The sequence below is a fragment of the Strix aluco genome, chromosome Z (genome assembly GCF_031877795.1).
Source record: "Strix aluco isolate bStrAlu1 chromosome Z, bStrAlu1.hap1, whole genome shotgun sequence".
In the NCBI taxonomy this organism is placed as follows: domain Eukaryota; kingdom Metazoa; phylum Chordata; class Aves; order Strigiformes; family Strigidae; genus Strix; species Strix aluco.
The window spans coordinates 61,108,205-61,131,351 of NC_133971.1; the positions used below are offsets into that span (position 1 = coordinate 61,108,205).

At 43.9% G+C, this 23,147-nt stretch overlaps 1 protein-coding gene across 2 annotated transcripts in view; it reads right to left on the bottom strand.

Annotated features, from left to right (window-relative positions):
* NRG1 (neuregulin 1) overlaps window positions 1-23,147 on the bottom strand; it is a 305,415-nt gene that overhangs the window by 179,791 nt on the left and 102,477 nt on the right. The window contains exon 1 of one of the 2 annotated variants that reach the window (XM_074812990.1): window positions 6,213-6,564. The exons of the other annotated variant lie outside the window; for it this stretch is intronic. Coding sequence (XP_074669091.1) covers window positions 6,213-6,393 — 181 coding nt within the window. The 5' untranslated portion in view covers window positions 6,394-6,564. Of the gene's footprint in view, window positions 1-6,212; window positions 6,565-23,147 lie in introns of those variants that run through there. 2 annotated transcript variants of the gene reach the window in all.

Here is a 23,147-nt window from a genome sequence, read left to right on the forward strand (position 1 = left end):
CACAGACGCCTCAGCGAGCATCCCTTGCACGCACGGCAGTCCTGACACGCTGCCTCTCTCGGTTGCGCCTCTGCTGCACGCCGCCTGCAGCCCCGGCACTGACACCCGTTAACTCTTCAAATGCAGGATTTTCACTGTAAATTTTATCGGGCTGGAACAAGCCCTCTCCCAGTCCTCCTCCCCCCCCAGGACTCCGTGTATCTGAGGGAGCAACTGAGGGTTAACTGGAACACCTCAAGCACATGCAAGCAGTTCTTTGTACAGCTAGAATAACTCACACAAAATACTGACACTTGGTTTGTTTTCTTGTATCATAACGGAACATGATAAACTATCAGTACTGGTAAGGCACATTCACTCTTGTTACTTTTGGAATGTTAACAAAACACTGATTTGGTAAGAATTCATAGCATTTCCAGAGCTTCTGACACTGTGACACAGTTGTTCTTCACTGTTCTGCTCTTGGTTGTAAGTACCTGTCTCAAAGGACTATCAGACGCTTACGGATAGATTAAAAGGGGGAGATGGGGAAGGGAGATGCTTGGAAGAAAGTTTTCCACAGTTTAGCACTTAGCTTGCCTTACTTTCAGAATAACAAATTGCCACTAAGGTGCCTAATCTGTTGTCAAAGATGCTCAGTAGCTCATCTGTGATTTTTGTGGCTAGACATTCATGAACCAAGCACCCAAAAAGTGTTCTTGAAAACCCAGTGACTTTGATTCAGTAGAAGAGATGAAAAGTGAGTTGCCCCAAATAGTGAGTGCTGAAGTCTTCTGAAAAATCAGACTATAAGATCCTTTTTTATTTTTTTTTACTTATGGGAGCTGTTTCAAACTGTTTCGTTCAACTTTCTTTTTTTTTTTATTCTTTTGCAGTTAGTGCCTTTCCAGAAATCCAAGAAGAGAAACCCACAATTGCAAATAGACAAACTCAGATTTGAATGAGAGCTCACAAGCTCTGCCAGGGATTAATGTTTTAAAATCTTTGCATAGCTTAGCAGATCTTGGAATTTCTATACCCAAGATAAAAATTTTGTTCAGCCTTCCCCAGTTATCAATATTTGCACAAAGTTCAGAACAGTTTCTGGATTTATTTCACAGGGGGAATGTTCTTCTATACACATGCAGTATTTACTGGACAACTGTACTGGTATGTCCTCACAATTTTATTTGCATTCCCATGACTACAGTCAAGTAGTACTTGTAGTGTTAAGTCAAAAAACGTTGAATGGTGACTAATCTAATTTATTCACAAAACATGAATACACTCGCATGCTTTTTAAAGGATTCATTCTCAAAATTGCTCTGAAGATTGTGCGGAATGTTTGGAGCATTCAGGCATTGCACACAGGTGGAGAGGCTTTTCTCCCAGAAAAATGTACAGGCATACCAGCAGCACATAAATATTGTGTCCTGGAAACACCAGAAGAAGTTGTCACTCCTTTTAAGCATTGGTTTTCCTCTTGAATTGAACGAGTTTTACCAGTAATCACAGCTCTCATTCCACTTCCAAGGCTCTTGTCTTCAATTCATGCTAAAATATTGACCTGCCTTCTGACCTCTCTTTATGAATATTGAGTATCAGTTTAAACTTAACAAGCCTCATATTGAGCTCTAATCCTCCCAGCCAAACCCTGACCTGCAACTTGGTCTTTAATATAATCAAAATAATTTCTTCCTCCATCAACCAAGCCTGCTATCAGGATGCAGTCAAAAGTGATGGTCAGTCACACTCCTCATGTGAACTTTGTGCTTAGTTTGTCACGTAGTCTCAAAGCTCTGGCATTTTGTCTAAATCTAAATTAAATTTCTCACCAGGAGGTACTTATTTCCTGTGGCAATGACCGTAATCTCCCTTCTCTGGGCTCCGCAAGTGCAGTTGTGTTCAGAACAAAGCTGCTAAGGTCACCTCACTGAAATTATTATTAGGACCCATCTTTGCTGCTCTTCCCTCTTCCCCCACCAACTCTGTCTTTCTGCACCAGATTCTTGAAGAGCCTTGGTCTCCCTACTACTGATACTGAACTAGAGAGTGGCTGACATAACCCATAGCCACAGAGTTCACTGCTCTGACAGCACTGTCAGTCTTTGCACACATCAAGGTGTTTTTCTCGGAAATACTTCATGTCTTCTTATGCCTTGTCCTTTCAAGTCCTTGCGGTCTCTCCCTCACCTTCTCTGCTAAGCAGAAACCACCTGAAAACTCACATTCCCTGAGATATCTGGAAACACTTCACAAAGGGGCTGGGCACTTGATGTGCTGGTGCACCACCTTATTTACCAAAACACAGCTCTTTCACAGAGACGTTTTTCCTGGGCTGATTCTCTCACTTCACTAGCACCACCTTATGTGGACTAACACTAAGGTTGGGCTGGTAGAAGGTTCAACGGCTGACATAGTGGGCCCAGTCCCAGCCTCTCTGCTCCTGCTGTAACAGCACCCTGACTCAGGAGTAGTGCCTCTGTGAGGGGAAGGTCTGGAGACCTTGCTTCACAACCTCAGCTTCCCTGCATTAGGTTTCTCTGCCCAGGCTGGATGTATTTTCAGTGCACTGGTGATGCCCTAGCAAGCCCTACTGGCAGATTTGTTGAGCCTGTCTATATGCTCTGTTGGCATAGCAGTTCAGTGAAATCACTCAGAGAAAAGCTGTAAGCTTCTGTCCATGTGTAATACTCTCTCCTCAGTTTTTCACCCCCTGTATTTATCACTGCCCAGACCACCCCACTGAAGGAAGATACAATCACTCTGGACTTGACCCAAGCCAGACAGAATCCGTTTGTTCGAGACCACTTGAAGTGAGAGGCAGAGATATTGTTCTACATAATTTTAGTGACAAAAAAAGCCATAGCAACATGGACCTCCCCAAACTTTTGTAACAGAGCCCAGATTTCACCTGGGCAATGAAAAATATGAAGATGTTTTTTTCTATGTTGCCATTGTGCAGCTGAGCAGAGGAGGCCAAACCTCCTCAGGTTTTTTTTCCAATAACTTTCTAAATTTCTTCTCCAACAGTAATTCTGGAATTCCCAGGTAAGGATATATACTGAATATAATAAATAAATATTTTCTCATACCCTTTTTTTCCAAATAATAAAGCTGATTCTCAATCTGGTGACAAGTTGCCAATAAGACAATGCTTCCAGACCCAAGACTGAAGGGATATGTGACATACTTTGACAGCCAAAAGTAAACTAAGATGAGAGAAGCTATGATCAGAAAAAAACCAGCACTAAACAAAAACGTCAAGATCTGCTAAGGACTTCTGTGCTAGTGCATAGATCTTCAAACTGATGACTGGCTGCAAGCCGCCATTTTTCATATGGAAGGAAGACAATGAGCAGATGCAAACTACTCGCAGAGGAGAACACAGCAGAGAAGATGACAATTCCTGACATAATTCAATGTAAGAAAGCAGGTAACTAAAAAGCAAAATTGTTTCATGACCTCTCAGTCTGCACATCCTAAATGCACCAACTAATCATCAGGTACAACTGCAAAACTGTATTAGTGAAAAGGAGAAATTGTGGTCCCACCAAAGTCAAAAAACCTTCATATCATTCCTAGTAAGTACTGCTAATCAACATGCCCAGTCACTAATTCAAACTCTAATATGCTCAAACAGAGAGAATAAAAGCCCATTACATGAAATGTAAAACTGCTCTTTGCTACATTTTACATTAACCAATCTTTCTGCTCTTTCTCTTCCAAAATCGGTTCTTGTTCTAAGTGCCCCCAAACCCAGAAAATATCCTTAAGTAACAGACGAGATAAAATTTATAAATATAATATTGCCAGCGTGACATTATTTGATTGTGAGTCAAGTGTACAGTGATGTCTTAACACTGTATTTTATTCTCCTATTAAATACCATACTTGCAAACTCTGTGAATGAGAATGTGAATGAGCTACATATGTGAATTACCCTGCCACATACACTCATCTTGGAAGGAGTGGGATTTTAACTACATAAGATACAAGAATGCTCAGTTCTTGCCCACACAGGAAACTTTTGACTAGTAGTAACATCAGGTATGGATGAAGGTGGTACTCTTTCATACCGTCAAAAACATACTGGCACTTTGCAGAACTGAGGTAAGCACGTGCCAGAGAAAAGGACTTTTTCTGGTTCAAACACTGACGTATTTTAGCTTAGTGGGGGCATGAACGCCCTGGAGTTTTAGCAAAGCCTTAGGAGCTAGGCATGAGCTGCACCCTGTCTTGGCGAACCTCAAACTACACTTGCCTTTCAGATTTTCAGATAAACTCTCACCATGGCAGACATGATCAGACCACAGCACCAGAAGTGGAAATTAAATACACATGGATACCTAAACTTGAGGTGATATATACCTGCATGGATCCTCCAGACTGTTATTCTGGCTCCCCCCATCACAGAAAGATGACCATCTTCCCAAAAATCTCTGCCTAGTTCAAAGTCAACTTGGTTAGACTACTTAAAAAATATCCCCTCTGGTTCACAGCTCCTTTCCCTGCTCCCTCAGCACTCGCACAAGTGCGCAGCCCAAGGCATGTTGAGTCTCCTGAGCCCTGAGCAGAGGTGGCCCCAGCTTCCTGAGACCATCCCAGCTCCTGCAGTGCAGCAATCCGGCTCCACTGGAGATGGAAAACTGTCCACAAACCAGGAAAAAGAAAGATCTCCTACAAGAATGGGATGGGATGCTATGGGAGTCTATGATGCACAGTCAGAGAACTTCCTCAACAGAGCTTTCCTGTCACAAATCCTCCAAGATGTCACTGTCCTCCTGTTTTCTATGTCAATCACAAAACCAAACAAAAACCCCCACACATTTCAAACAGCCCTGCTGTCTCAGATAAGTTTGCCACAGGTTTTAGTGTTCCAAGAAGCTGTTAGTTTTAGCAGATGTTCACAATGCTTGCATAGTGTAACAGCAAGCAGCATTAGAAAAACCCAGTGAGAGAGAAAGAAGGTCAAAACGAGAGTTTGTCTCTAGCTTGGTGTAACCTCCCCTGCTGTAGCTGAAACTCATTTACACCCACCGCTGAGCAGAAGCTGGGTGAGCTGTGTCTTCACCAGACATAGAGAAGAGGATGCACTGGGCAGTGCTCATCTGTAAAGATTATTAGCCCAAAGGGATACCTGATGCTGCTGAATCACACACATTCTCCCTGAGGGTTGATGATCAGTCCAGAGCAGCACAGTGTTAGCCATGATGCACTAAGAGAAAGTAACCTAGGTATGTTTAGAAAGTTTTACTCTTTTGGGGCCTTCTGTTTATTTGGCTGTTTAGAGGGAAAAAAAGCCTGAAGCCCAAATCAGGCAATTGGCTGCTTTTCATACGCTTCTTTTAAAACAATTTCCCACAAACAACAAAGAATTCAAAGAAATCGATAAACTAACCACTAACTCCAGTTACACATTGCTGTTGTTAAAAGCTAAGTTACCGCTCAGGCTTTCAGATAAAGTGGGTATATAACATGAGCTCTCTAGGAAAAGCATTGTGTGCTCATATGTGTTTGTACAGCACTAGGAGTCTTGATCTTGACTGGGGTCTTTAGTTGACAGAAATAATAACTACTTTGAGGTGAGGCAGCATGCTCAGCTGCAACCCCTACCTTTGCATTGATCCACAGAATCCTGTCTCTGTGGACACCTACAAAGGACAAGGGTATCACTGGCACGAATCTTTGCACTTAATACTGGGGAGGCAAGAGAAACAACATGTGCTGCTAAGCCAGCGAAAGGTCTTCTCTGATCACCCCTGAGTAAACAGCTGAAAGTTTTGACAAAATACCCAACAGGAAAGTTTGCCATCTGTTCAACTCAGCTAAGTGATTTCTGAGGAAAGGAAGAATCAGAAAACGTGTTTTGTAGTAGAAAAGATAGCCCCACGCTCTCCGAAAAATGGGAAGAAAAAAAGAAAAAAAAAAGAAAAAAGCAACAGCTGGCCGAAAGCCGCTCAGGGTTCAGGGGCCTGTGGGAAGGAGGGCGGCAGACTGGCCCGCCCGCGGTCGGACAGCCGAGGGGCTCGCGGCAGCGCCGACGGCTCCTCCGTTCCGCGGGGCCGGGAACTCGGCGAGCAGCTGCCGCCGCCGCGGGGGACGCAACCCCGCCGGGCCGGGCCGGGCCGGCGGCGGGCGCCAGGGATGCGCCCGCTACGTGCGACCCCGCGGGTGCGGGAAGACCGCGGTGGGTCCGCGCAGGCTGCCCCCACACCTGCCGACGGGCTTACCTGTGGCGGACCCGGGCGCCTCGCCCTCCTCCGGCGGAGCGGGCTTCTTGCCGGGCCCTTTGCCTTTCCTCCCCTTCCTGCCGTTGCCGTCTTTTTTCTTCTCGGCCACCCCGGCTTCGGCCGGCACAGCACTCCCCGCCGCCGCCACCGCCGGCTCCTGGAGCGCCCGAGGCTCCAGCATCGCTCTTGCCCGCCGCCGCCTGGGACTTGGAGCCGCGAGTTCCTTGGAAGTTTTTGGAAACTCCTCTCCGGGCCTTTTTTTTTTCCCCCTTAACCCCCCTCCCTCCTCCTCCACCCCCTTTTTTTTTTTTCTTTTCCCTTTCTTTCCTAACAATAATAATAATAATAAACTCCAGCCCACATACACACCCTCTCGGCACACGCCTTAAAAATGCCCGCCCCAGGCACAGCACGCTTGCTCTCGGGAGGAGCCTACACAGCCCCAGGGTGTGGGGCGGCCCTGAGCCCGGCCCCAGCCCCGGGGACGGCTCAGGCACCGCGGGCGGGGCGGGGCGGGGCGGGTGCTGCAGCCCGGAGCCGACCCGCCGGTCGGCGAAGCCCGCGGGTCGTTGCGGACGCATGTGGTTTCGCCACCAGGCGACCTGCGGGCACGCCATGGGTTGAGGCGCGGGACCTCTCCCGGGGCCGCGGTGGCCTCGGCGCGGTGTCGGGAGAAAGCGAGAGGCGGGTGCGGCTGTTTGCGTGCTGCCGCGGAGGCACCTGCTTAAGCTGCGACTTCCTGCGGGGTTACCGGCAGTGCCGCCCCCCCGGCGGTGGCGGATGCTCAAGGGCAGGGGGATTTGCAAGGCTAGTGTGCACTCCCGCAGCTGGTGCTTTGCGAGGGGATCCTGCCCCCGGGGAGGTCGCACTTACAGGGCATATTCTCAGTGCGGGTCCGTTCCCACTTTTGTGTCCTCGCACGCGTCTGATTCCAGAACCACCAGTTTTGACGACTCAGAGTAGGTCCGGTAAAAGCCTTGCTACAGTTCACAGATGAAACTGCAGCCGATACAGCTATATCCGAGACAGCTTTAAAACAACGGGTAACAACGTAAATGCACCAAACAACTCCACTGTCATCCGGAAAGCTTCAAGAATCTGCGTTGCTCAGCTAACCCGAGCCATATTCCCTGCTGGTGCAGGTAACCATTATCTGTAGGAGATGCACTTACACCATTAGTTGCAAAACTCAATACTCTGAGAAGCCACAGAAAAGATCTGCACAAACTGCTTAAAATCTCAAGATGGAAAGTTTTCCCTGTATGCTTGGAGAGGTCAGTGAGAAAACCAAATAGGATCAGAGCCTAAAGCTAGGATTGCTACTTCGAAGTTCTTAGTGATTCCTCCTTCTCTCGAGGAGACTGTTCTGCATGTCCCTTAGACTGCAAAAAAACATTTACCATGATCACCATGCACAAAAGATGCTTTAGAATTGTTTTTCAGTATTGTTTGATTGAAAACATTAAAAAAATCTTCCTGACTCAGGCCAGAAAAAGACAAAACACTCCAAACTCAATATATACTGAGTTCATAATCTTTTGTGGCTGGAAGTATGAGGGCTCAATTTTAGGGTTCAGCTTTTTCCAGATACTCTCCTGGAGCAAGAAGCTTTTGAAGAAAGTGGTTAACCAGGTACTGGGTTTTCAGCCAATGGACTTTGAAACAAACAGAAAAAAAAATAATGCTGTGTAAGTTCTGTCTCTATGGTAAAATAAGGTGAACAAGATCGACTGCAAAACCATAAGGCAAAAAAATACACTTCCTAAGTGGCCTGGCAATACAGCATCAGTGAACAAATCAAACCATGGAGGGGGGGGGGGGGGGCGAAGACATGGGTGCAATTCCTGACACAAAAAGATATAGAAGATGCCTGCTGCACGACACATTTGACCAACATTTTGGATTTCTTAATACACGGCGTTATGAAATCGTTGCTCAAATGTGCTGAACCGAAAATGAGGGAATAAGCCCCAGCTAGCTGGAGATGGGGAGATATGACTGGCGGCAGTAGCGAGGTGTTTCCTTAAGGGGTCACTACTCAGCAAGGAGGGAGCCTGCTCTGGCAACATGTAAGGGACTGTGTTGGGTAATAAAGTGTACTATTAAATAATTTCGATACGACCTGATATTCTGTACTCTGCAAAACCTAAATGCTTAAGGTAAACATTACCTTCACGCCATGTTCATCACGATTAGACTGTCATTCCAGGGATTTATCAGCATCGAGGTGCTGTGAGCAGGACGCAGGATGGACCCCCACCAAAGACTTTCTTTTTGAGGGTGAGGTACTGTGAGAAGACCCCAGGAGCCCGAAGATGAAATGAAAGCCTAAAAATGAAACGCCAGATTCCTGTATTCCTGGCACCTTCTCTGTCAGAAATGTGAAACTGCTTGGGAAAACATACCAGAAATCTGCCCCAGAAATAAGCCTATTATTCCCAGAAGGAAGACTATAATTCATTTTAGACAATGTGTCATAGATCAGCAGTGGAAGGGCGTGATTTACTTCTGTATACACTGATGATAAAGAACCAGATATTGCTTGTAGCATGTAAGACTGTCTCTCCTCCTTTGCTGTCATCAGTGTGAGGTACTTAACAGACTGGGTAACGGTTAATTTAACACCATGTTAAAACAGCTGTTTTCCCCCCTTCAGTTGAAGTACGTGGTAGAGAGTGGGCTTGTCAGAGACTGGTCAGAAAATGTACAATGTACAACAATCTTTTGAGCTGCTATAGCACAGTCCAATCTACTGATCTCAAAGCACTTCATCAGTTCCAACATCTAAAGGCCAGTTTGAATCAGAGGGATGCAACAATTTACATCATTTCAATGGAGTGGGAACAATAGCTCAGACATGTTGCACAACCTCATAAAAATTACAGTTACTTGGGGAACAGAAGTCAAAGTTTCTTGTGCATCCGTTCATCATAGAACAGGAGAGGAGAGCTGCCTGCTTGTCACCAACACACAGGTAGAAACTGTGTATGGAGCTTTTACTCATTCATCTCCTTGCTCTGCCCATGTCAACTTCTTCAGTATAAAAATAAAGCTCTGCCCATGCCCAAGCTCACCTAGCTGTTGGTATTCTGGCTGCTCTGGACCTCTGCACTTTATGCAATTATTTACATCACATGAAGTGAATGAGGACACTGCTAAGTCTAATTTTTCACTCATATAAACGTCTCTGCAAAATGCAATGCAGGGCAAAAGAGACAGATCAGTAAACAAAAATAAATAAAAAGTGCTCCAGAGTAACAAACGGTTGAATAAAACGTCAACAATCTGATTTTCATTTGCTTCTAGGTTCATTTTTACAAATACACCGGCCATACAAAAGTTGCTTAATTGCAAATACTTTGAGACTCCAATGCCTTACCAAGGGAGTATAAAGTGGTTTAAGTCCTTTTTTTTTTTTTTTTTTCCCTTATAGTAAATGTACTCATTTAATAAAATCAGTTCCTGAATTAATAAAGTTCACGGTTTAACCCTATTCTCAGTCTTCTCTTAAACTGAGGACTGCCAATTTCTCTTTTTCTCCATTTGGTGTTCCTTTAAAACCCATGAAGACAAGTGGGAAGATAATTTGCATAAACACCAAAACTGCTTATTGCTACTCCATCGGTGTCAAGAAAAGAGTAAGAAACAACAGCATAAGCAGAATTAAATGGGAAAGATGTATCCTAACCATAACTGTGAATAAGACACATTCCTATCTTAAGTTGGACTTGAAATTTTGTCTCAGCAGCTAAGCACCAAGTCTTTGACATCTACTCAGCTGAGCCAGGACAACACGAGCTTTTGTTCTACTGACATTTTGAGGATGCAAATCTTGATTACACAAGAGTGTCCTAACAGTGGTTTAAAGGTCGAGCTGACAGACCAACAGCTTTGGCAACAACAGCAATCCTGACAGGTGATGACGTCCCATTAACGTCTCTTTTCAGGAAATGGTACATTTCAGAGTTGTTTGTACATGTGTCTCTATATATGTTGCTACAAACAAGACCTGATAGCCTCCAATTTACCAACAGTTTTACAGACTCAATTTGTGAAAGTTCAGGAAACTGTCACAAGAGAAATGGATACTTTAACATTTACTGTTTCAGAACTTTTTAGATTACCTAGTCACAACTGCTAGCCCCATTAATGTGCAAGACAGTGATGCTGTTTGGTGTGCGATGAATGAAAAAATATTTTTCTTTAGTTAATGGGCATAAGCTTTATATTCCTCAAAAATATACCAGGCCAAAGTTTCTACAGGCTACTACACTCCTGAAAAGCATCACTAATTATAACAAAGGATATGACTTCTGAAAATAAGCTAAGTGAAAAGTCTTGGAAGGTGAAAATCTATTAAAAGGAATAATTTTGGTGGAACATGTTTGAACCCAAACTCCTCCAGCGCTGTCAGTACTGACAGCTCTCACTTCACCAGTGTGACTCCACTGACCAGTGTTCAATCCACACATTGTGCTCTCTTAGAAATGAATTCTAATTAATTTTTAAAGTATATATTGAAACTTGAGATTTCTGGGCGGATATTCTAATTCAGGACTAAAACATTCTGAAATCCAGTTCAGAACAATTCACTTGGAAAGATAATGAAGTCTAGTCACGTTAAAAGCACCTTTGATTAAAAATGCCAAAACAGAACTTTAATGTGGTTTAACAAATGCACATTAAATGCATAGCTGTTTTGAATCCAGACTGATTTTCCTCATCGTGGGGAAGACTTTAGTGGCCAAGCATGATAATTCCAGTCATCCTGGTGCACTCACAAGGGACCAACAGGCCTTCCAAATTAGACTGGCACACTCTGGGTGTAAATCCATGGTTAATGTGTCCCATTACAGCCAGCACATATTCACTACCTCTGTGGTGACACATCTCAGAAGGGATGTTGGTCCCAAGCCCTTCCAAGCCTGCACCCACATGGTCAGCAGTCTCAAACTGCCCTCTGCCCAGTGGGTTTGGTAAAGCTATTTCATCTCTGAGCCATCAAGCTGCACAGGTGTGTCTATATTGTGTGGTCTTTTCCATGATGAGAGCAGTGGAGTCATGGTCTCTCTGCTTCCCTGTGACACCCCCCCCCTCTTCAACAACAAGCTGGCCTGTACTGCAGTTAAGTTGACTGACAGAGGCACCAGCCTGAATCCCTGCCCTATTGCAAGAGCAAAAATGATGCAGGGTGCAATTAATCAAGGTGCATTATTATCCCAGTGCCCCTGACTATCAGTTGGCCAGTCTGATGGGTCTCCAAGAGCTCCACTTCATGCTGCCTTTGCTCGACAGGTTCTGTGAAGAAAATAGCTCCTGTTTGGAGTCAATCAGTGCAGCACAAGCACTCTGGAGTGTCTTTTGCCTGCACTGCCACCCAAGGTTGTTACAGTCTTTTTTCGTGAGATTATCTCAATGGCATGCAATCTCCAAGGTGCCTCATCTTCAAAACACCCCTGTGGCTCTGTGGCAAAGTTACTGGCCTCTTTCTTTACAGAAGGGGAAAAGGAGTTAGAATTGAGAGGGGATTTGGACCCAGCAGCTCTCAGTTTTGTAGCACCAAGCTCTTCATGATCTAGTCATCAAAACAGGATCCTGAATTAGGCACACAGGCTCCACATTCAGCAGCTGAGGAGCGTTCAGTGCCCAGTGGTAGGATTAACAACTGCCATGTCTGCCAGGCAAGAAACTACCCCATATGTTAACAATAAACCAAGATGTCTCATTGAAGTTTAGGAGGCTTTCAACTCCATGCTTCAGGGAGGTGCATGCGGGAAAAAAAAAAAAAAAATAAAAGCCACCAGAAAAAAAGGAGATTCTATTTGAAAATGATTGCAACAAGGACAGACTGCCTCCCTCCTGCCTGTGCTAACAGCTCAGTGTTGGAAAATGTCCTCTCCCCAAGAGGGAGAAACCTGAGCTCCGTTCCTTCATCTGTCTAAAGAAATGCAAGTGCACATCTCTCATCTCTCAGGGGTTAGGCTCTTAAGCATCTTGGCCAAAAATTCTGGATTGGTGAAATACTTAGGAGGAACTGGAATTGAGACCACCCTTTCTTTCATATAAGCGCTCTGATTACTACCATGCTTTCTTTGTCTCTGGCTCAGTGTGTGGTGGGACAATGGCGGCTGGACAGACTGAGGGTATTCTCTCTTGTCTGAGCATGCCAACAGGTCTAGCCCCATAGACCAGACATGCAGATGTACATTTTTTGTGTGGATTTCACTGACAGCTCAGCTAAATGGCCTGCTACTAAATGCAGAAATTGTTTGGATTCATTTTGTCATTAACATACAAAATGAAGAGTGAGATTTCTCCCATGCAGATATCTCCCTCTCCGCCCCCCCCCCCTTCCCCCCCAGCTAATTCAAAACTGATGTGATTCAGTTGGGGCTTTAACTGTCCATGAAAATCAGTTAGATGAGCAGCAATAAACAAATATATTGCATGCAGGGAGAGGAGTCTCTCTGTGTGGGCTTTGTCTTCTCCATAACTCTTCTTAAATAGAGAGGATGTGCAGTCACTCCAGCTTTGTTTTAAGGTCTTTCATCCCGCAAGATAATTAAGATGTCTAATTAAAGCCTGAGCCAGTTGTAAGATTCCCTGCTGTGCCTTATCTGTGTAAGAAATATGTAGCTGTAGCTAGCAAGTCTTGACTGTTTAGCTCAGGCTATAAAATTTTGTGTGATTAATTAGAGTGTCCCTGGTTAAATCCATGATTTAGCAGGCATCATATTAAGCACAGGAGTATTTCTATGGCAACTCCTTTGCTTAAAACACAGACTTAGGTGCCTTCCAGAAATGGGGTTTGGGAGAGATTTTTCTTTCAGAAACTTTTCATACCCTTTCCTTTCTAAATAAGTGGAACTTTGGGTAAAATGTGTCTGATATGCCAGTCCTCCTATCAAAGTTTCTCAGCTGCAACCTTCACTAAGAATTTTCTATGAGTAATACGTTGTTCTCACTGAGTTGTTTCAGAAAGTTGCAGGCACTTCCCATCACATCCAAGCAGAAGATAATTTTGGCAGGCTTGCCTAAAAAAGAGTGTGCAGGGGTATCATTTCATGCTGTGAAATAAGGATTGTAGTGAAAGGTTAAGTAGGAAACTAGTCAAGTGGTAAATTAAAGACCAGGGAAATCCAGTTATTTCAAGCTGCAAAAATAATATTTTGAAATGACATTAAATGCAGTGCACTGATGGGTGGGGTGAAGGTGGGGTGTTACCTCCAGAGACGACAAAGCAAAAACTGTGTACTTGTCTGGTTTGAGTCCTGCTAACCGTTGAGGGGGGAAAATGCACCCTAAATACACCTGCGTGCTCTGTAGTTATCCTGAGAACAGGGTACCTGTCTGACAGACAGGAACTGGGGTCATAAATCCTGAAAATTGCTCTCTAACATTACAGTTCTTGTAATCTCCTTTAGGAGCCTGCTCCTGACCGTTATTAGAAAATGGATATTCAGCAGGATGGGACTTCAATTTGATCCAGTATGACCAGTTCTGTGTTCTTTTGCTTTGCATGCAATTTAACAAGTGCCTAAATTTTCAGGTAAACATGAGGCTTGATCATATTTCTAAAAGTAAGTGGTGACTTCAGTGTATTGTGGGTGCTGTTTCAGAGCTGTTTATGGGAACCGGTTCCTTCTTCCCAGACTAATTACATTCAGTGTTTTCCACAAGTATAGAGGCATGGTGTGAAATCCTGTTGCCCTATCTTGCTGTCAAAGTTAGGGTGACCAGACCTCCATGGTCACTATCTCCTACTTCCTTATTTTGGGGCATCAGAAATTACCAAGCTATACATCTAGTAAAAGATTGCCAAGGGGAAGTCAAAACTACATTTAAAAAATATTTTCATTTTTCTTTTCATGACTGTGCTAAATCATGAATGAAGGTATTATGTATTGCTTAGTGGTGGTGGGAAAATTGAATTCAGCATAAAATATCAGATAAAGGGCTAAATATAACTGTTTGGCAAAAGGTGTGGTTAGGAAAGTAGTGAATGTAGCGTGAATGTTGAAGAAAAATCCAGAGGTCAGATCCCTGAGGGTGGAAGATTAACATGGCTCCTTTGAAGTCTGTGGAAATAGTCATTTGCACGCCTGAAGATTTGGCCCTAACACATCATGACTATTTCCAGATGAGCCCTAGTTTAAAACATATAGATAGCAGAGAGCTTTGCTGTTTGCTGACTAATTCATCCCTTTTTAATGGAAGTGTGAATAGGGAGTCAAGCTGGAGACCCTCAGCACTGTAAGTGCTCTGATGTAAGCAGGCAGATGTGACTTCCTCTATGGATAAAACTTTTTGGGAAATACTCTTTAGACAGAACTGTCTCCAGATCCTCAGATCATACATATACGCACAAAATACAGCTCAGAAGGTGCTGTGGGGCCACACAGATCCCAGTAAACACAGTACTTGAGCACACTTGAAGACCTAAATACATGTATATTTAGGGTTCTTTTGGATCACTGAAAAATTTCTACAAGCTGTGCCCTGTCTGCCAAATTTCAGTACTTAAAAATACAAATAATTGGGATCCGGGTACTTCCCTTTGTGGTAAAGTTTTTAAAAACCTTCATTAATCCTACCCCTATGAAAACAAGAACTCAGTTGTCAGGGAATAAAATGTGTGGTGCCTGTGTCACTAAATTCTTTCAAGTGGTTTTAATTGTCTCATAAAACATTCAAAACTGATCCAAGACAGGAATCCTATTACCTAAATATACTAGTCCTATACAGCTTGCTAGCATAGGACTGAAAGCTGTGGGATCACCTCACCAAGCAGAGAAAGAATGTATTTTAATGGTAATGCCTCCTGCAAGTTCACTCATGAGTTAAAATTGACAATGAACATGTTATTCTGCAAGCTCAGACCTTTGTCTGTTTATGATTAACCCACAGAAAGACTGTAGACATGTCAGTTATAAAGCAGAATATGAAAGTGCTGTTTGATAATTTGATTGCTGTATGTAGTTCTATGCTGGGCCATTATGCAAACACATGTAATCCTGCAGTTTGCTCCTGAACTGTTCACCACAGCTGCTGTGGAGAACTTGGTAATCTAGAGTCACCATCTCAGTTATGTGGCTAGTCACCTAAATCACGAAGTTTGTGTTCCAAGATGGGATGGTAACATTTATAACCAAAACCAGGGTCTGAACCTAATAATGTGACTGACAGCAGCCACTGTTTCTAGTGCATATCGTCCTCTATTCTCTGTGAAGGGGTATTAACTATTCTTTCTTTTGCTGGGTTTCATTCTGCATCAGGTCAGTGATGGTCAGCCTCCTATTAGCATTCCTTACATCTGTCACTTTAATTGCATGGTATCTCCAGAGAAAAAGACTCTACAGCAAAAGCAAAGAGAATACAATCCTGATGATTTGGTAAGAACCTGTTAGTGAAATCTGGAAAGGGTCAAAAGTGCCATGAAATATTCTGGGGTGCGCCAGTAACCGATGTGTTCACACCAAGTGGTTGTACAACAGTGCTAGTGGTAACAACATATCGCACAGAGAAAACAAAGAGAAGACATTTTTGTCAAGTTTCTTCACAAAGTATCAGTTGTCCAGGGACACTGACAAAAAAAAAAACCAACTCCAAAGGACTTTGTGAGACTGAACAAGTAAGTCATCCAAGAAAAGTATCCCTGGGGAATGCACACTTCCAATATGGTACATAAAGACATACCAAAACAACACCTGCAATTACCTTCTCTCAAGCTATGGCAAGTAACAAGAAGCCTTCTCTTTCAATATTGCCACTGTGTCGTTATTGACAATACTGTCAATATACTGTTAGCAGGCAGTGAAATAACATTAAATTAATGCCACATCACAGAGGCCGAACACAGGGTAAAGAAATTCAAGACAATTGACTTACCTGCAAACACTAAACTCAGTTGTATGGTTTTCAGTGATGCAGGGTCATGTATGCAACAAAACAAACAAAAGGCATTCTACTCTTAACCCATACTGCAAGGAAATTGGAAAAGAAAATATTACTGTGAGTGCAAGGCTCTGAGAGTGTGATGGAAAGCTGAATATTTTGCTGAATTGCCTAATAACCCTACAGAACAACTCCTCAACAGGCTGACTTGTGACAGGCAAAAAGAAAGAAAAAATAAATAGCATAACAAGAATTCATGTAAATGTCAGGTTATTACAGCAAGGCTTTTTAGTGCCGTTCCATAAATGTGAGCAAGAAATGGAACATGAGACAAAGGGAGGGAACAGGCAAGAAAGTTGTCAGGAAAGGAACAAAAGCCCCAGATTTTGTCCCCACTCTCTGATGGAGTCTTGAAAAGCTAGGCTGGCTGGTGCCACTGCGCTGTCTCAGACCTCCCATTTGCTGGGGTGCAGGATAATTGATGCTTAGCATGTCACGCTGCCCTGCAGGTTTCCTCATGTGCTCCCTTCAACTTCTGGAGCCCTCTGGAGTTAATGGAAGGAAAAAAATCAGGTTTTGTCTGTGCTTCTGAAACACCTTGGGCTGGCCCTCGTCTGTAACCTCACTAGAGCCTTTCTATACAGACAGATACCATTTAACAAAGTGCAAAGTAATGGATAAAGAAATCTTTTGTGTGCATGGGTTGAATTGCAGTCTGCAATAACAGATGGTCCAGCAGGTGCATGGCTTGTCTACAGCAACAGGATGCAAAAGATATTAAAGAATCTGATGAAGTGTCTGATGGTCAGGGACACCTCAAGAAAATACTAAGTCATGTCAATATGTTCTGGCAAAAATAAGTAAGTGAGTAACTGCCCTGAGTAAATTGCTTGAGAGCTAGAGGATAGGCTGAAGTAGTTTGGAAAGAATAATTAGCTAGCAAAAGTTGCTGTAGTAAAATTAAAATAGTTAAGGATCAGCAAAGCAATCAAATGCAAACGCTGTTCCCTGCGAACAACTAAGGAAGGCAGGCCTAGTTTTGAAATGTCATCTTTCCGAACTTATCGTAGTTTCTCAGGTAAGCTAATGACTTTGGCAGGCTGCAATGTGATGCAGAGAAAGAAACTCTGTGCTGTGACTTCACTTGGGGCAGCAAAGTGTGTCCCCTAGCACCCAGACTGACCCCACGTACTGCAGCCCAACTGTCTGAGGATCTGGATGGGGTGGATGCGATGCGATGAGGAGAATGACAGGATAAAAGTACCAATATTCAGCAGCTCTTGGTGCCTGAAATATTTGGGGAGGAGGGTTCAGTCTCCTCTGGCTTCAGTGTACCTCTCTACAAATGCAAAATCTGCTCAGGAAGGGGAGAGCTTTCCTACTCCCATGTATTTATTGTCTTTTATTCATTTAGGGCAATATTTTCAAAACCTTTAGTTGTCTGCATTTTGGACTGAAGGCCATGGTGAAACCTCTCTTTTGCCCCACTTCCTCTATGTTCTTTAAGAGCGTGAATACTCCTCCAGCAAATGCCAACCCTTGTATCTCCATTTCTTCCAGTTTGTCAGCTTGTGCCCTTGGCCTTAAGACAGCTGTTTTGCTCTTCCTCGTTCTGCAGAAAACGCCATTTCACTTTCAGAGAGGAAATGTTCACAGCTTGGAAACTGTGCCAACCTCTCAATCTTAGCCTGGAAGCTGCACCCACTCACCCAACAGAAAAACGGACCCATCCTTCAGACGTTGCATGTTATGTTTACAGGTTGTGGTTACATTTAAGTTTATCTTTGTTCTTACCAAACGAAAATGAGAAGAATTTACAGACAAGTTTAAACAGAGAGGTGGAATCTGAATCAGCTTCTTCAGTCATCGGTGGTTTTACATGGTCAATTAATTACTATTAGCTCTAACATCCATGAATGCCTTCTGGTAACCACCAAGCAAATGACAGTATTCACCTCCAAGAAATGTCATCAGTTCTTGAAAAGATTGTCAGCAACACCATCCCCATGGTTTAATTGGAATAATTCCTAGCTTTTAAGGGGTTCCTATAATGACACCCTGTTGAACAGAGGTGGAAAATCAAGCATGATGCAATGAAGCAATTTGTTCAGGAAAGCACATAAAAGCTGTGGCAGAACCATAAAGACGCCAGATTTTCAAAATGTTGTTCCAGCAATCTGCAGAACACTACCTTATCTGAGATCTTTACTCAGGACACAGGATGTTGTCCGTTTGTCCCTTTCAGGCTGTGTTGTTGGGAAAGTCAGTGGTCTCAGTCTGAGCTAGAATGGCCTTTTTACCAGGCTGCACAGACAGAGTGCCCCACCAAATGGCCTTACACATAAGATACCTCACCACAGGACACAATCTTTTTGAGGAAAACTGGCCACACCAATTTAACCCTAAAGGGACAGATCTGTTGCTCACAGAGATCAGGGAGAGAATATTATTACAGGCATTGCACCAGCCACAGAAAAAGTCATTGATAGGAAAAAGAAAAAGCTGGAGGGGGGGGTTTGTACTCTGCTGGACTAATAACATGTCACTTTCAGAAAAGTTAGTGCTCTCTGTTATAGGTGAACCAGGGAAAACAGGTTTTGTTTCCTTTTCATGGACATTGATTCAAGACAGCACCGACTTGACCCCACTAGTACTAAAATCCCAGTAGTGCCCAGAGATGGCACCAGGTGACCTCCAGCATAACGGCAATGCCAATGTATAGACTCACAACTCATGGTGTAGCCATCTCTGAAGCAGTGCCCATAGAGGCTGACTGCCACCATAATGCAGGCTATGGATGACTATGCACAGCAGAGATGGCTCATCCCCTCTTTCCTGTTCTTCATGTGCAGTCTCTCTCCCACAGCCCTTCAATGCCTCTCAACTTTCTTGGGGCTGAACGTGCTGAAGGAATTTACTCCAAAAGCTGAAGTTTGCATGTTTGGGTAAATATGAAGTCCAAAGCAATCAGTAGGGCTGCAGAAAGAAAGGCATACAGAGATGCCATAAAACTTTCAGTCCAAGAGAAAAAAGAAAAAAGTATTTTATTGGGGCATAGTCCACTTGTGGTACTGTCACTGTGTCATGGACAAAGAGGGACAAAATTTAGAGTGTGTTAAGTAAGGCTGAAAGGACATGAGAGCAGAAATGGACTACCCCAATGGAGTATTACTGGAAGCCAGCTTAGTGTAGCAGACAGGACACTGGAGTGGTGGTAAAAGGCTTGGAAGACTGCAGAAGGAAAACTCTCCCGGGCCTTTACCAGTGCAGGGTCAGGGTTTCAATGGATTGTGCCCACTCAGGATCAGATCCTGAGTTTCAAATAGACAGCTCTGCACACAGCAGGGCTGGTGCTACACCGAAACAGCAAACTCCAAGCTAGGAACTTTTGGGAATGGAAAAGAGAAGAAAACTAGAGAGCATCTCTCTGCCACGCTTGGTTTTCAGCCACATTTTTTAAAAATCTGTGCAGCCCTTGTCCCTGTATCTGCTCTGGGTAAAGTACAGAGAAGAGCAAGACATATGGTTGAAGGCCTGCAGTCTGATGGATGTGGTGAATTCCCATGTGCTCCACGTAAGTGGAACAGAGAAGATGATTCAGGAATTATTGAAGTAAGGAGCATCAGTAAAACCAGAAAGCAGTAGTTTCAAACACAACCTCTATTATTTTCAAACATGAAAAGGAGTACTTTTAGCTAATTACATTTGGAACTCCTTACCACAGGACACTGGTAAAGGTTTACACGGAGTTCAAAGTCTGATAAACTCATGGACAAAAAGTGAGTCAAGAGCTATTAAATCTAAACTCATTACCCGTGAGACTCAAGTTCTTGGAAGCTGGGAAATCATTCCCAAAAATTCCCCTCTGCATACCTGCCATGTCCTTACACTCTTCCACCATTATGGGCTGTTGTCTAGTCTCAGGGGCAGGATAGTGGGCTAGATGGCCTTCTGGTCTCAGCTAAGCAAGTGAAGTTTAGGCAAGCCATGTTCTCTCTGTCCTTGCTTTTGCTGTAACCCAGCTTGTCTTTTTTAGCATGTAAATTCTACAGGGCTGATGGATTTGTATAGGGGAGAGGGGTGATCCCTTGGGCTCAGGACCCATTGGGCCCCTTCCACATGCTACCTGCTGTTTGGGGCCCCAGAGAGGAGAGACAACAAGGAACCAGAGGGGCTCCAGGAGGCCACTGGGTTGGTGGGACTGGAGTACTGTTCTTCAAGGAGGGACTGGTTCAGCCTGGATCAGAGGTGGCTTCGGGGCACCTAACAACACCTGGCAGTGCATGGTGGGAAGGGGGGTGACAACAGGCATAAGCTGAAGCTAGAGAGGTTCAGGCTGGAGATAAAGACATACTTCTTCCCCATGATGACAACCAGGATTCCCAAAGAGGCTGAGTCTTCTCCATCTTTGGAGGTTTTCATGATGCAATAAAAAAAGCCCTTATAAAGCCCTGGATAAAGTTTCTTGTGCAGAATACTCTCCATTTCCACTGAGACATCTGGGCCCAAAGATAATGTAAATGCTAATGAAATGCCATCAGTTCAGTGTGCAATTTCTCTTTGCTTCTGAAATATATGTATGCAGGCCTTGCCATTTATACTCATGTGAAAACAGAGATTAACTTCAACTTCCTGCATAATAATAATTACCATTAGACCTCTCTGTCCCTGTCCTGAGAAAGGAAAGTACATTAACAAAAGCAGAGAACAGGTTTTCAGCTGCTGTAAGTCAGTGCAGTGTTGCTGAAACCAACTGGCTGTGCTGAGTTGCACCCACTGGAATTCTGTCGCTATGCACTTCCAACGTCAGTCCCTAACCTTCCCCCCCTGCTTATATCAGCATCCTTACATGGTCAGGAAGGCCACCCGGGTGCAGCACATCAGCAAGCTGCTTGTGATAGATGATGGGCAGGGAAGCTGCTTGGACCACGCACAAGGGTGTGCTTGTGCTCCCACCGAGAGGAGAGGATGCACAGGTTGCACAATCTCGCTCATGCCAGGAGGGAGACTACCCAGACCTCTCACACCCGAACACGGAGGGGGGAGGAGGAGGAGGAGGAGGGGGCTGCTTCCTCTTCCTCTTGCAGAGCTGACAAGGCCCCCTTTTCCTTTCGAGACCGCTGCTGGATGGGCAGCAGGGTGCAGGCACGGCTCTATCAGCAGCCGTGCTGCGGGATCCTAAACAGCACACTACATAGCTGTCTTCGAACTGACAATGGGGCGCTGGTGTGGCTGTACAGCTTCCCTTTCCTAGGGCATTTTCTGCCCACAGAAACATGTTTTTAAAAGAGGAACGGCCCTTGCCTGGGATTTGCTAACTCCAAACATTCATCCTGCTTTGTACTGGAATGGCAAAAAGTAACAGGCTGAATTAATGCCTCCGTTGCCACAGGGGCAGTGTAATGCCAAATATATCTGTTACATAGTAATAGCAAAAATCTTGCCTGCAGGTTAGGCATTAAACTGGCTTTGGTCTCTCCTGTGGGTCTAAAAGATGCTCATGCTTACTTTAGACCTTATCAGCATCAATTTGCTTGTGAACTCTGCTTGCTGTCCATATCCAAAACAAAGCATCACCTGACATCTGTTTTGCTTTCTCTGTCCCCAAAACAAAGTGAGGACACAGACAATGCAGGTGATGGAGCATTTCATTTGTGTTCTCTAGTTTGAGTAAAAAGGAGGTAACAACTTGGCTAGCAGCAACAGCTGTGCTCAGATGAAGAGCTGGAGCCTGTCCTCCATCAACATGGTTGCAACAGTGAAGAGGATTTTGAGTCTTCAAGCCAAATTTCTCCTAGCAGAAAGTAATTCCCAGTAGTACACATCACTGTCACTCAGCAAAGCAATGTCATGGAGTGCAGTTTCTTAGGGACCCTGTTTCTCTCACCAGCTTTGTGATCAGTTTCCCCCTTCTCCTCTTCCAAAAATCCTATTTAAAAATGCAGATATTGACAAATAGGCACTGCAAGGTAATGAGAGACATTTTTCCTCATTCCCAGCATAGGCTCAAACCGGGCAGGATGCATTGCCACGGAGGGACCTGTGAACACATGCACTGGCTTCTCATGCTGTTCAGGAAATGGGTGCACACACTCAGCAGAGAAGAATTTCCGTACACCTTTTGATTTTCCACCTGTGTTCAACCTCTTAACTGCAACGCTTACTGAGTGTTGATGCAACTTGAGTCATTGCATTTAAGTCAGTTGGACTACTCACTAAAGCACTACTCATCAGGAGAAAGGGTTCTCCAGGCAGGCCACAAATACCTGATCATGCTTAAATTTGTGCATGCCTGCTCCACACATAATCTAAATACCTTCACATGATCCCTTTAACAGACACAAACTTTAGGGAAGTCAGAGGAATGCAGGACTGACTGGGTATTGTAAGGGAAAAGCGTAGGCCAGGCAAACTAAGAGTATTCAACCATTGCAAAGAAAGAAGAAAAAAGAAGCAGGAAAGTAAAAAAATGTGCAGTGCATGTGAGTTTTTTGAGCTGGCCCATCACTACGAGAGGGAATATTCCATTTTTTTTATGTAATGAACTGCTTCAAAAAGTATATGTTAGGTCACTCCATGCCCTGTGTACCTCACCTGCTATATGTGTAAAATTGTTACTAAATGGGAAATACACCTCTATTTTTATTATACTGGAGGACAGGAAACCAGGGAGAAGAGGTGTTTCTAGTTCCGTGATTTGAACAACAAAAGCTCTCAGACAGAGCCTGCATGTCACCAATGCTGTTCTTTTGAATCATCTAGATTAGAGATTTTATGGGATGACATGTGAGGAGACTTGTAAAATATTACACTAATATTTAATTTTTCTTTTTGTAATGTATTATATGTTCACTTTATTCCTGTTTTATAATCCCGCTAGGTATCTTCCTAGTGGATAATGACAGCAGTATATCGTCATTGTTCAAGCATCATAGAATTATGCAAATCATACAAAGGTGTTTCAAGTTTTAGCAGGGCTGACTTAGCCCCTGCTGCCAAAGAGGAGGGAAGCTATTCAGTTTGGCTTGATCAGATGGGATG